This window comes from Manihot esculenta, chromosome 7 (genome assembly GCF_001659605.2).
Source record: "Manihot esculenta cultivar AM560-2 chromosome 7, M.esculenta_v8, whole genome shotgun sequence".
Classification (NCBI taxonomy): Eukaryota; Viridiplantae; Streptophyta; class Magnoliopsida; order Malpighiales; family Euphorbiaceae; genus Manihot; species Manihot esculenta.
In genome coordinates, this window is record NC_035167.2 from 4,647,639 (window position 1) to 4,661,466 (window position 13,828).

Genomic DNA, 13,828 nt, shown 5'->3' on the forward strand with positions numbered 1-13,828 from the left:
CTATAACTCAATACATACGATACATTACATAAACTCTGTACTGTACATCATTATCATGTCCACTATTCTATACTATTACATATGCCTTTACCCTTGCTTTCTCTTTCTCTTTCTCTTCTCTGAGGCCCTGAAAAATGGGGTTAGGGAGAGGGATGAGCTGCTAAAGCCCAGTGAGCGGAATCTATAAAAATCACATTTAAAACATGCTATCATATGATGCATCACTGCACAAACATTTCACATCTCGGATTGGACATGATCCCAAAACTCCCTCTGTCAGTGCCCGGCTCCCAAAGGAGCTCACACAGGTCTTTCACTAACTACTCATGGTGCCCGACCCTATAAGGGCTCTCACAGGACTCATCCAAGGTAAATGCCCGGCCCCAAAGGAGCTCACACAGGACATACAATAATGACAGACTTATGGGCTATTGAGATCGCCTCGGTCCAATCCACATATACAAGTAATAATGCAATGCATCAACTTGATGAATACTAATGCAAAGCATCCTACATACACATGGCATAATGATGCATGAATCATGCTAAAACAGTTCTTCACTTTTAAAATACAGTTCTGTTCCACTCACCTCTGTCAACTGCTGAGCAGTCTCTGTAACTCTAACTCTGTGGGCCTCCTTGGTCTCTCGGGTCCGTACCTACACAGGTGGACTCAAATGAGGACCAAACTTACTTAAACATAACTCTTACTATCTCCCCAAACCCCTCTAAAACATCATAGGCATGCATGGAAAAATGGGCAAAAGAAGGCTGGACTGGGCACTTTCGGCGGCACTTTCGGCGGCCGAAACCCCTCTCCAGAGACGAAACTCATGCATGTTCGGCGGCACCTTCGGCGGCCGAAAGCCTCGTCCAGAGACGAAACTCATGCACTTTCGGCGGCCGAACTCCCTCTTTCGGCGGCCGAAAGTCTCTTTCTCACCCAAAAGCCTAGCTTTCGGGGGCAAGGTTTGGCAGCCGAAACTGCCTCCACAAGGGGTTCGGCGGCCGAACCTTGCTTCGGCGGCCGAACCTGGATTCTCCAGAAAGGCAGAATCCGAGCACAACTCATGCTCTCAGCCTCCAAAATCCTATCAAACACCCATAACATGCATACCAACACTTCTCAACTCACAAAGAACATAACTCATGCATAGAGAGGCCTAAAAACTAGCTCAAGCCTCAAACACAACAACAAAACTCATAGAAACTCATATGATCAACATATGCTCAAACTCATGCTTATACCCCAAAGCATGCCATAAAACTCTCCAAACTTCTTAAAACTTGCTTTAAACATAAGGGGAGGTGAGGATCCATGCTTACCTCTTGAAGAACTAGAGGATTGATGATCCAAGCTTGGAGATAGGGAAAAACTCACTCAAAATCTCCAAGTGCTCAACTTTGCTTCCTTTTGCTCAAAACTCTAAAACAAAACTCAAATCAAGTTAAAACATGCAAGATTTGAGGAAAACATGAGAAATCACACCAAGGAGAGCTTGAACCTACCTTTGACCCAAAAACAGAGTGTTTACCACTCAAGTCTCGGGCAAAGGGGCTTTTGTAGTGGCCAACCGACTCTTCCTTCGGCGGCCTAACGTGCATGCAAAACCATGCAACTTTCGGCGGCCGAACTTCACCTTCGGCGGCCGAACCTGGCTTTTGTCCCCTTGGCCTTTTCATTGCAAAACTCAATTTTCTTAACTCAAAACATGCAAACATGATAAAAACACTTAAAAACATCTTAAAAACCTTTCTTATACCCTTAGGGCAAGCTCCGACATCCTCGAATCCCGACTTCCAACGGAAAATCCGCCGGAACGTAGGAATTCTGATACCGGGGTCTAGCCGGGTATTACACTTCGAGTGCATACAGACAGAGCATGCATAGTCCAGGCTTAGTTGATGAGAAAAGTTTCAAGAAAAGAAAAGATAGTCAAGCAAAGAAAAAAAAAAAAGAAGAGTAAGTAACAGTTTTAAGCTTAAGTACGATCATGTATGGGATTTATCAGGTACACAGAGTTGACAGTAGGCTTACTACGGGTCCCGGCGGCCTTAAGCCGATCTGGATCCTAGTGCCGGTGATGGTCCGGTAAGCGGGCTGTTACAGTTTTTATACAAGTCTATCGAATATTCTGAAAAATGTATATGTCATAATATACGACTGTTGTTATAGCAGAAAATATATGAATGAGGAGAGAGAAAAAGAAAAAATTCTGAAATATCCGACCGATTCCAATCCGATATCCGATCATTTTAGAATATTTGTCCGATCTAGTTATCTTGGAGTGATCGTCTAGTCGTCGACATGGTCTTCTGACCTGATCTGGGGTGATCGTTCGACTTGATCTTGGGTAGTCGTCCAACTTGATCTTCTAGAATGGTCGTCTGACTTTATCTTCTGAAATGGTCGTCCAAGTGGTTGTTTGACTTCTGGAGAATATATGTCAATCATTCCCAGCTTGAGTTTTAGTTTTGAGAAGGGATAAGAGGAAAAGGTTTAGTGAAGATGGCTGCCAATTGAGCTGCTGAGAAAACTGGTAGAAGTTTGAAGAGACCAATCTATACCTTTTCTATTACAATATGGTAGTCAAACTCAATATGTTTTGTTCTTTCATGAAATATAAGATTGGCAGCAATGCATAATGCGCTTTGGTTATCACAGTAGACTAAAGCTAGTGATGTATGAGAAACTTGAAGATCATCAAGGAGGTAAGTGAGCCATTGAAATTCACATGTTATAGCTGTAAGTGCTCTATATTTAGCTTCAGAAGATAAATGAGAGACGATGGTTTGCTTTTTGAATTTCTAAGAAATTAAGGCTGAGTCTAAGAAGATACAAAAATCTGTAACAGATTTGCGGGTGTCAATATAGTCAGCCCAGTCCGAATCACTGAAACCTTTTAATTTAAAATCAGATTTGGTTGGAAAAAATAAGCTAGCTCCTGGAGAACTTTTAGTAAATCTCAGAATCTTATGAGCTGCCTTTAGGTGAAGATCAGTAGGTTTTGCTGGGTACAGACTGAGTTGTTGAACTGCAAAGGTAAGGTTAGGTCTAGTTGTGGTATGATATAATAATCTACCCATTAACCTTCTGTAAACTGTACAATCATCAAGTAGAGAACCCCTTGTCTTGTTGTAATTTATGAGCACTGTCCATGGGAGTTTTGATTGGCTTGGAAGCTAAGTATCCTGCATTAGAAAGAATTTTCAGGGCATATTTTCTTTATTTAAAGGTAATCTCTTTAGGAGATCTTGCAATTTTCAGACCTAGAAAAAATTTTAGTTCTCCTAAATCCTTGATTTTGAAAGAAGTATCAAGAAAGGATTTGGCTGTATTTATCTCCTCCATGTTATTTTCTGCCAAAATGATGTCATCTACATAAACTAACAAGGTAGTAAAGTTTAGAAAATTATTGTCTACTAACTTGTTTTAAACTATATAAGGATTTCGACAACATGCGAACCTTATTAGGATTGTTAGTTTGAAAACCACGAAGCAAAATCATGTATACTTCTTCATTAAGGTCACCATGTAAAAAAGAATTATTTATATTTAATTGGCGTAGATACCAATTATGTGCAACATCTAAAACAAGAACTAATCGTACTGTGGTCATCTTTGCCACAAGAGAAAAGGTATAACAAGAACTAATCGTACTGTGGTCATCTTTGCCACAGGAGAAAAGGTATCAAAGTAGTCTATACCTTCAGTTTGGATATAGCTTTTGGCAACAAGCCTGACCTTGAATCTTTTTATTGAACCATCTGCCTTAAATTTTATCTTATAAACCCATTTGCATCGAATGGGGATCTTTTTTAGTAGTAAGTCTATGAGTTCCCATGTATAGTTTTATTCTAAAGCAACAATCTCAGCTTGTATAACTTCTCTCCAACAATCACGTTTAACTGCCTGTGTATATGTTTTTGGTTCAGTTACAATTAAAGTAGACATGATGGAGTGCTTATAGGAGGAAGAGACATGATCATATATGAGAACTTATGAAAGGGGATACAGAACACCAGATTGTGAATGAGAAGGAATAGAACTAAGTGAGTTACAATGGTAGTCTTGGAGATAAGAGGATTTTCGTTTGGTTCTGGTAGAAGTTTTAGAAACATGTAAATATTGAGAAAGGGTAGACAACTCAAGAGGCAGAGAATCTGCATTATAATTATGAATAATGGGATAAGCAGAAAAATCACTAGGTATAGTACAGTCTTGAGAAAGAACAATAGGTTTTGTACATAAATAAGAAAGATTTGAATCAGATTGATGCTTGTAAGGAATGACAAACGCATAGAAAATGACATTTCTAGAAACAAAAACTTCTCTAAATGATAAATTAAAGATAACAAATCTTTTAGTTTCAGGTTTGTGTCGAAGATGCATTTCTTTACTCTAGAGTCAAATTTGGTTCTAGCAATAGTTAATGTAGCTATAGAACACAGAGAACCAAAGATTTTAAGAAATGAAATATCAGATAACTTTTGATAAAACAATTCATGTGGTTACTACTCAATAGTTTAAGTTAGCGTAAATATAAATACACATATTATATTAAGTGTATATATCATTAAAAATAAAAAAAATTAAGAGAATTAAAAATAAAAAATAAATAAAAAAATTTTTGTTATGATTTCTCACACTAAATAGATAAAATTAAAATATCATAATAGAATTTTAAAAATTTAGTAGTAAAAAAAAATAAATTTAGGGATTATGATTTGAGTATATTAATTTTTAAAATTTTAGATTAAATTATAATATAGTTAAAAATTTTAAATTTTTTACATCAATAATATTTATCTAAGTATATTAATATAATAAAATAATATATATTATATTGCCAAAATTAATAAAACACACTTTTTCTAATTTAAATTTTAAATTTCAATATAATTGTAATAAAATTTATAATTTTAAAATTTTTTTATTAATTTTAAAAAATTTTAAATTAAATTATAAAATAGTAAAAATTTTAGATTTTCTTGTAAATGGTCCTTTTTTGAAAATGTATTTATCTATCAAATCAACCATTGCTATTGTTATTAAAATAATAGTAAGTTTATTACAAAATATGGTAGAAGCTAATTTAAACATAATTTTCTAATTTTTTTTATTGTTTAATAGTATAAATTAAACTTTAATATAAATAAAGTTCTCTATTCAAGGTAAAAATTTCTCGCATTCTGAGACTTAACCTGATGAAAAGTGTATTCTAATAGATTTAAATTTCTATTCCTCACCCTTATTTAAAAAAAACAAAAAATTTCTCATTTAAATAATTATTAATTAAAAATAACAATTGCCAAAAATAATTGAGATCTACGCATCAAACTCTAGAATTAAGTGACAAATAATTTTGAATAATTAACATGACTTTAATAAATAATTGTAAATAACTTGACTTTCATCCATTTGCAAATTCCAAGTAACTTCATCATCGACAACTCATGTGACCAAGATTAGACAAGACAAATTAAGTATTTGTTGTTTTACAGATCCAGATCTCAAAAAGCAGGAACAATGGCGTAGGAAAATTTTTTCACATTGTTTGAGATTTGTGAACGCGGAAAATGTTTTTTAATTAAAAGAATTATTTTATTTGAAATAACTTTTTTCATAAAAAAACCATTTTGTGGAATTTGAAATTTTATTAACATTGTTATATATTATTAATATATTTTTTAAAATTAAAATTAAATTAATAAAAAATTATTTTATTAAAAAATATTTTAAAAAAATTTTAATATTTAATTTTTAAATATTATCATTATTAATAAATTAATTTCTAAATTTTTCAGAAATCTATTAAAATAGTATTTTTTTTAATCGAAATAATTTTTTGATACGATGAAAAAAATTAAAAATTAATTTTTAATATGTCTGAAAAATAAAATAAATTGTGAAACAATTAAAAAAATGGATAAAAATTATAAAATTAAAAGAGTAATTTAATATTGTTGATTATAATTATGATATATTGAAAAATATTTAATTTTATTATATAAAATTTAAAATTTTAGATATAAAAATAAATTAATTTAAATGTTTAGATTTTTTTTATTCGATGGGTCTTTTAAAAATAATTGTTGCAGATAAGCAATTACGAGGAGGAAAAACTACTATATAAGAATCAGTCGAGTCTGACTTTGCTATCCTGCAAGGTGAGTGAATACCATTAATCAAAGCACAGACATCAGGCTACCAATGGCATTGGAGGCCATGGAAGAACTCCCTCGTTCTTACCCTCATCCACCTCCTTCTCCAGCTCCTCTATCTCCTGCTGCTTCTCCTGCACCTCATTCTTGGAGGTTCGAAGTCTTTCTCAGCTTCAGTGGCCAAGACACCAGAGGTAACTTCACAGACCATCTTCTTTCTGGTCTGCTAGAGAGACAAGTGAAGGCTTACAGGGACGACAAAAACCTACCACGAGGAAGTTTCATTTCAAAAGCACTTCTAAGAGCAATCGAAAGATCGAGAATTTCCATCATCGTTTTCTCCAAGAATTATGCAGCTTCAAGGTGGTGTTTGGATGAGCTTGTGAAGATTATTAAATGTAGAAAGCTCTTGGGTCACATTATTCTCCCAGTTTTCTTCGATGTAAGACCTGATCATGTTGCCAAGCAAACTGGTCCTTACAAGAAAATCTTTCGAAAGTATGAAGAGAAGTACAAGAACAATAAGCAGAAGGTTGAAAAGTGGAAGGATGCTCTTAAGACAGTTGCAGAGATAAGCGGTTGGGACAAGGAAAATTACAGGTAACACTCTCTGATTACTGTTTAATGATATAAACTTAAACCATTTTCTTTTCCCTTTCCTTTTCACTACTGCCGTCTAACTACGTGTAAAACTATTTTGTTTCTCATCTGCAGATCTGAATCAAAGTTGATTAGAATCATAGCAAAAAAAGTAGTACGTAAACTGAGAAAGGCAGCCCCAACTGTTGGCAATCAGCTAGTCCAACTGAATTCTAAAGTGGAGGAAATGAAGCTCAAGCTATACGAGAAGTGGGAAGAAATTGGCACAATAAAATTTTATGGGTTGCAATGGGGCAGAAAAATATGGGACAGTTCTAAAGACAAGAAAAGGTGGCAAAGCCAACATGTTAGTGAATTTTGCTTGATGAAGTGGACAAACTAGAACAGCTAGTGAATTTTGCTAGAAAGCAAGATTGGTTTGGCCCTGGAAGTAGAGTCATCATATCAGTTGGAGATCCAAATAAAAATAACATGAACGTGCTTCATATAAACTATGAAGGATCTATCAACAGAGACAAGAACATATTTCTAGATGTTGTCTGTTTTTTTAAGGAGTTGAACAAAGAGAATGCAATGAGGATTAAAAAATTATTGTTTGATGTCCCAGCTGAAAAGGTCCTCGTCGATGACTTTACCATCACTATTGAAGATAATGACAATCTTTTGATACATGGACATAGAAGCTTCAACATTCTGGTAAGCCCATCTCCAACTTAAAGCTTGGATTTTCAACATTTTAATCCATCTTTCAAAATCAAAAAATTCATTAATAAACATTATGCATATAACTGTCGTATGGGTAAAATATACATTATGCTACCTCATCTTATGCTTAATTATATTGTAGGAAATAGAATATGAGGTGTCCCCAAAAAAGACCAAGCCCAACAAAGCCACAATGAAAGTGGAGCCGCTACCAAATGGTCACCCACCAACGCCAGTCTCCAATCCTCAATTAGAAGTGGAAGATGCTGTTCCCAAAGAAGATTTTCCACAGCAGGAAAAAAATAAGGTATGGATTCTCTCTAATTATCGGGCCTTCTCCATATTTCTGAAAAGAAAAATTATTTTTATAGAGCTGTTATATTTAATTATTGAATGTGATGAGACTTGAATAGGTTATTGGTTAAAAAGGAGGAGTGTTTACTATACCTTGAAAAGGTTTTCAACGAAGTTGCTGTGGATTTCACTCTGTTCCACTTATTAGATAATTTTCAAGTGAAAGAAAAACACCACCATTTAATTCCATGATCAGCTGTTCTTTCTTCCATTTGTAAGAACTTTCATTTACATGGGCCATAACACCTGAAACGGGAATTGTTTTGACAAGGTTCCTCCATCTCTCATGGAAAAGCAAGAAAAGTTATTTGGCACTTTGAAAGCTCCAAAGGTTAAACTTTTGCAGCAAGAAGTTTACAATGAAGCAGCAATGGTGAAAATCAGAAATGGAGCTTCCTGCACAAGCCGAAGAAGATAACTCAGAAGACACAAAGGTAAATCCCCCTTATGATCTTTTCATCCATTTGATGTATTCAATTTTCCACAACGAAGATTTACTCTAATATTCATTTGCTTCCAGGACACTTTGCAGGAAAAGAAACAAGAATTAGGAGACTACTTCAACATGTCATTAGAAGAAATCCATCAAGCCAATGCCTTTAACAACATCGAGAAAATTGTCAGCACCTTGACTCATAATTCTGCTAATTTATATGAGAAAGCAAACCTGCAAAAGCTTATGGATCGTTTCACAGAGTTCAAAGGGAGTGTTCCTGACTTCGTGACCACTGCAGAGAGAACCGAAGCTCAGAAAAAATCTCTCCTTATTAAGTCCAGAAAGCTGAAGCAAAGTCTGGCTCATGAACAAGAACAGCTCCGTTCTTCAGAGGCTGAGATATCCAAGATATCTAAAGAAAAGGAAGAATTAGATATCCAAATTCAGAGTTTGATTTCCAGGAAAGAAAAGCTGATAGAGCATAAGAAGTCCACTGAATTTCAATTGGAAACGACCAAGAAAATCGTATCCACTAATCTGTCAGAACAGAACATGATAGATGGAGAAATTGAGCAAGCATATGAAAACTGGTTCAAGGCAAAAGAAAAGCTAGTCTTCGCCAACGCAAGCTGGAAATTGTTCAAAGAATGTATTGAGTTATAAGCAGAACAAGTATCTTTGCTTAAGCAAACATGGTTTTCTTTTATATGTAGTTTTCATTTGGTCGCTACTAAGTAATAATAAAGTACCTACTGCAAAATAAATGAATGAACATTGTCTTTACTTCCTAAAATGATCTGTCATACCAAATTCTTGTTCTTATTCTCTGAACTTTAAAATTCTACCAATCCTTTCTAGACAAATGGATTACTCTAACTTAAATAGTAGAGGATCCCCATGAGAAATATTTTTCCTATGTTTGCAGGTCTCACCTGCTGAAACAGCCAGTGGGAACTTACCCAAAAGAAGAAAAAGAAATCACAAGGGCAGTATATGGGCTTCCTTACAGAACACCCAAAAGTATGAAATGAGATCACTACTTATAGTAAAGTCTATTTATCTTCTTCATAATTATAGGAAATTTTATGAGCATTTAGGAACCTATTAAGTGCTGCTTTTCGTGTCAATTTCATTTATTTACTTGTTTCGTAATTTTTATATAGAAAAATTCTCTCACCATCAACGAGCAAGTCAAGGAACAAAGGGAAGTTATTGTATGACGCTTGCAACTTGTAAGATCATGGAAAAATTGCAAAACACTGCAAAATTCACTTTTAGATTGCATCACATCCACACTTGTCTCAGCTGTACACTGCCAACCAAGTTATAAGTATTTCCATGTCTTATGTGAGCCATAAAATTCTGTGCGTCACTTTGGCAGTTCCAAGACATACTTGGTCCAGCTTGCATTGTGTTGCCAATACTACCAGATATTTGTCAAGGCCACCGCACTAAGTTTGAACAAAGTTCCCAACTTTCACTAGTTTAATTTCTCATATACATTACAGATTGGAATTCATTAAATGTACACATCAAAGGTAGATCCAGATTCAAATCAACTTATAAGTTGATCTTCATTGTTTGTGGTTCAAATAGCTTATGATATGTGATCATGACCCACCATTATTTTTTGCTGGTAACCCATAAGACAGAAGGATGCATATATTATATGCTTATGCTACAACTAGATGGGTTAATTATCAAACATGCCAAGCTTGTAAACAATCTTCCACAACCACCTATCACATGGTTTTGCTTTCATGCACCCCTGCCTTGTGGAAGCTCCATGAAATGGATTGTCTGGCCTTGTAAATATATAACCAAGTCAATACTTTCCCTTATACCCATCAAAAGAAAAGCATTCAACAATTTTCCTTTAGAATATAAAGGCCTCTTCCTTTATTTCCCTCCCAACTTTCAGTTCTTAAAGAAGATTAACAAGATGATCAGTAGCAACAAACTTCTGAAATTGGCCAGGAAATGGCAGAAGATGGCTGCCATCAGGCGAAGAAGAATCACATCCTCACAAAATGTTGGAAGTACAGATACTGCATCAGTAGCTGAGAAAGGCCATTTTGTTGTGTACTCTACTGATAAAAAACGCTTCCTTCTTCCCTTGGAATATCTTAACAATGAAATCATCAAAGAGCTCTTGAACATGGCAGAAGAAGAGTTTGGATTGCAAAGTGAGGGGCCACTCACACTACCATGTGATGCAGACCTTATGGAATATGCAGTTGCTTTGCTTAGACGAAGAGCTACTAAAGATGTGGAAAGAGCATTGCTGGTGTTCATAGGTACCAGTTGCTGCTCATCTTCTTTCCATTTCCAGCATCAAGCCATAAGCCATCAACTACCAATTTGCAGCTTCTGAAGAGTCACAATTAGATTTGTAAAGATGCACATACAATTGTACATTTATATATTTCATAAAAGAATACAAAATTTTTGTTCCTGCCCAATTATTGTCAGTACCCATAATTTTCAAATCACAATAGATGAATTGTTGTGTCCAATAAATCAACCTACACATATCATTTTGACATATGAGAATCAGTTTAAAATGTATACCAAGAGATTATGAACCAAAATTAAAGGCTGAGTTACCACTGACACCCTTTTCCCAAGAAAATTACAGAAACTCCCTTATAAGGTATTGTCAAGTTTTTAGAATATTCTTTTTAGAATATTCCAACCCCATTGAAGTAAAAAAAGTCAGGATATAATCCCTTCTTTGACTCTTTGTAGCAGCAGAAGCAGGCATTAAGAGATTACTTCAATACGTCATTAGAAGCTATCCATCAAGCAACGAAATTGAAAACATTATCAACACTTTGACTTATTATTTTTCTAATTTATAGGAGAAAGCAAAGCCTGCAAAAGTCTATGGACCGTTTAGCAGAAATCAAGGGGAGTGTTTCTAGCTCTATGACCACTGCAGAGGGAACCCAAGCTCAAAGAGCAGCTCTTTTCAAGAAGTCAAGAAAGCTGAATAAAGTAAACATCCAGCCCAAGTACAAGAACTGATCCATTCTTCAAAGGCTAAGCTTTTCATGATATCTGAGGAAGAGGAAGAATTAAAGATTGAATTTAGAGCTTGATTTTCAAGAAAGAAAAGCTGTTAGAGCATAAGAAGTTCACTGGACTTCAACCAGAAAGTAGTTAAAGACTGGTATAAGGCAGAAGAAAAGCTAGCTTCGGCTAATGCAAGTTGGAAATTGTTCAAGGAGTGCATCGAGTTATAAGCAGAACAATAATCTTCATTTAAACAAACATGGTTTCTTTTTCTTATAGTCTGTTTCTGTTCATTTAATTGATGTACTAATACAAAGTAATTATTTAGTAATAATATCTCTAGTCAAACTTATTCTTGTTCTCTCTACTCTAAAATTTTGTCCATTCTTTCTAGACAAATGGATTAACTCCAACTTAATTGTATTAGAGGGTCCCTAAGAGAAACATTTTTCCCATGTTTTGCAGATCTTACCAGCTGAACAGAAAGTGAAACTCACCCAAAAGAAGGGGAAAAAATCATGAGGCAAAAAGTATGAAATGAAACTCACTAAGTAGAATGAAGTCTACTTATCTTCTTCATGATTCTAACATTTTCTATACATTTAGCTACATCTCTAGTGTTGCTTTTGCCTGTCGATTTCATTTTTTTACTTATTTCTTAATTTTCAGATAGGAAAAAAAAAAATTTCTCTCACCATCAATAAGCAAGTCAAGGGACAAGGAAGTTAATTTGGCTGCCAACCAAGTTACAAGTATCTCAATGTCATATGTGAGCCAAAAAATTCCATGTGTCTTTTTGGCTGTTCCAAGACATACTAGCACATATTTGTCAAGGCCACAGCACTAAGATTGAACAAACTTCCAAACTTTCACTAATAGTTGAATTTCTTAAACACAGATCGGCTTTCATTAAATGTACCCATAGAAAATAGACCCAAATTCAAATGAGCTTATAAGTTTATCTTCATTGTTTGTGGTTCAAATAGCTTATGATATGTGATCATGACCCACCATTCTTTTTTGCTGCTAAACCATTAGACAGAAGGATGTATGTATTACATGCTTATGCTCAACTAGATGGGTTCATTATCAAACATTGCCAACCTTGTAAACAATCTTTCACAACCACCTATCACATGGGTTTGCTTTCATGCACCCCAGCATTGTGGGAGCTGCATGAAATGGATTGTCTGGCCGTGTGAATATATAACCAAGTCACCTATTTTCCCTTCTACCCATCAAAAGTAGCATTCAGTATTTTAGAATCTAAAGCTTTCTTACTTTATTTCCCTCATAATCTTCCATTCTTATAGACTAACAAGATGATCAGTACCAAGAAACTTCTGAAATTGGCCAAGAAATGGCAGAAGATGGCTGCTGTGAGGCGAAGAAGAATCACATCATCACAAAACATTGGAAGTATAGATACTTCATCAATAGCTGAGAAAGGCCATTTTGTTGTGTACTCCACAGATAAAAAACGTTTCCTTCTTCCCCTGGAATATCTTAACAATGAAATCATGAGAGACCTATTCAACATGGCAGAAGAAGAGTTTGGATTGCAAAGTGAGGGGCCACTCACACTAACTTGCGATGCAGATCTTATGGAATATGCAATTTCTCTGATCAGACAGAACGCTACTAGAGATGTAGAGAGAGCATGGCTTGTGTCCATAGCTAGCAATTGTTGTTCATCATCTTTGCCTTTCCAGCATCAAGCAACAAGACATCAATTACCAATTTGCAGCTGCTAAAGAGTCACAGTTAGATTTGTAAAGATGCATATACAATTGTAAATTCATATTTTTCATAAAAATTTCGTTCCTTCCCAATTATTGTAATTCCTCATAATTTTCAAATCACAAAATGTGAAATGCTGTGTCCAACGAATCAACCTACACGCATCATTTTAACATAAGAGAATCAGTTCAAAATATAGAAAAGAGATTAGGAACCAAAATTATAAATGATGAGTTACCATTGACACAGTTCTTCCAAAAAAATTCCTAACACCCTTTGTATTGTTAATTAAAAGACGACTAGAATTGAGCTTTCATTCTCTGGCTGTGGAGTGATTAGATGAGGTTACAAATTGCAACCCACTCGAAACCTAATTAAAATAATAAAGAAAATCATGCTGTGTTTTCAATCTATTTTTAGCAACAGGGTAATGAAGATTTTCGTAATTTGAGATAAAATTAAGCGTACCTCATATTAGGGCTTTGCATGGTAGCAGCTCTTGGGGATTCCATGATGTTGGTGATTCTGATGGCTAGAGATTTTCTTCTCTATGTCTCACTCTCATCTTAAGAACTTTATCGTTACTGATTTTTCTTCATTCAAATTCCACTACCAACTTAATACCAAGATGATCAGTCCCAAGAAGCTTCTCAAAATGGAAAGAAAATGGCAGAAGCAAGCCGCTATGAGGAGAAAAATAATCACCCACAACCCATCGGAAACACAGAAACAAGCAAAATCTGAAAAGGGTTACTTCGCTGTCCACTCTGCAGAAAAAAAAAAAGAAAAATATGTTATAGAAATACTTGAACA

The 13,828-nt window shown here is 34.9% G+C and overlaps 3 protein-coding genes across 3 annotated transcripts; all 3 read left to right on the top strand.

The window, feature by feature from the left end:
• Window positions 1-6,181: 6,181 nt before the first annotated feature.
• Window positions 6,182-9,280, top strand: LOC110608072 (disease resistance protein RPV1). Its single transcript, XM_021747283.2, has 5 exons — window positions 6,182-6,765; window positions 6,880-7,461; window positions 7,613-7,777; window positions 8,096-8,258; window positions 8,345-9,280. The coding sequence occupies exons 1-2, from the start codon at window positions 6,215-6,217 to the stop codon at window positions 7,145-7,147; spliced, it is 819 nt and encodes a 272-aa protein (XP_021602975.1). The 5' UTR covers window positions 6,182-6,214; the 3' UTR covers window positions 7,148-7,461; window positions 7,613-7,777; window positions 8,096-8,258; window positions 8,345-9,280.
• Window positions 9,281-10,047: 767 nt separating this feature from the next.
• Window positions 10,048-10,707, top strand: LOC110608436 (auxin-responsive protein SAUR68). The gene has a single exon (XM_021747651.2). The coding sequence runs from the start codon at window positions 10,203-10,205 to the stop codon at window positions 10,632-10,634; it is 432 nt and encodes a 143-aa protein (XP_021603343.2). The 5' UTR covers window positions 10,048-10,202; the 3' UTR covers window positions 10,635-10,707.
• A 1,013-nt stretch (window positions 10,708-11,720) lies between these two features.
• Window positions 11,721-13,253, top strand: LOC122724046 (auxin-responsive protein SAUR68-like). The gene is made up of 2 exons (XM_043958335.1): window positions 11,721-11,805; window positions 12,589-13,253. The coding sequence occupies exons 1-2, from the start codon at window positions 11,794-11,796 to the stop codon at window positions 13,027-13,029; spliced, it is 453 nt and encodes a 150-aa protein (XP_043814270.1). The 5' UTR covers window positions 11,721-11,793; the 3' UTR covers window positions 13,030-13,253.
• The last annotated feature ends 575 nt before the right edge of the window (window positions 13,254-13,828 follow it).

Coding starts and splice junctions, on each gene's coding strand:
- LOC110608436 (XM_021747651.2), top strand. CDS start 10,203: ATGATCAGTAGCAACAAACTTCTGAAATTGGCCAGGAAATGGCAGAAG.
- LOC110608072 (XM_021747283.2), top strand. CDS start 6,215: ATGGCATTGGAGGCCATGGAAGAACTCCCTCGTTCTTACCCTCATCCA. Junction 6,766..6,879: donor TGGGACAAGGAAAATTACAG/GTAACACTCTCT, acceptor TCTCATCTGCAG/ATCTGAATCAAAGTTGATTA.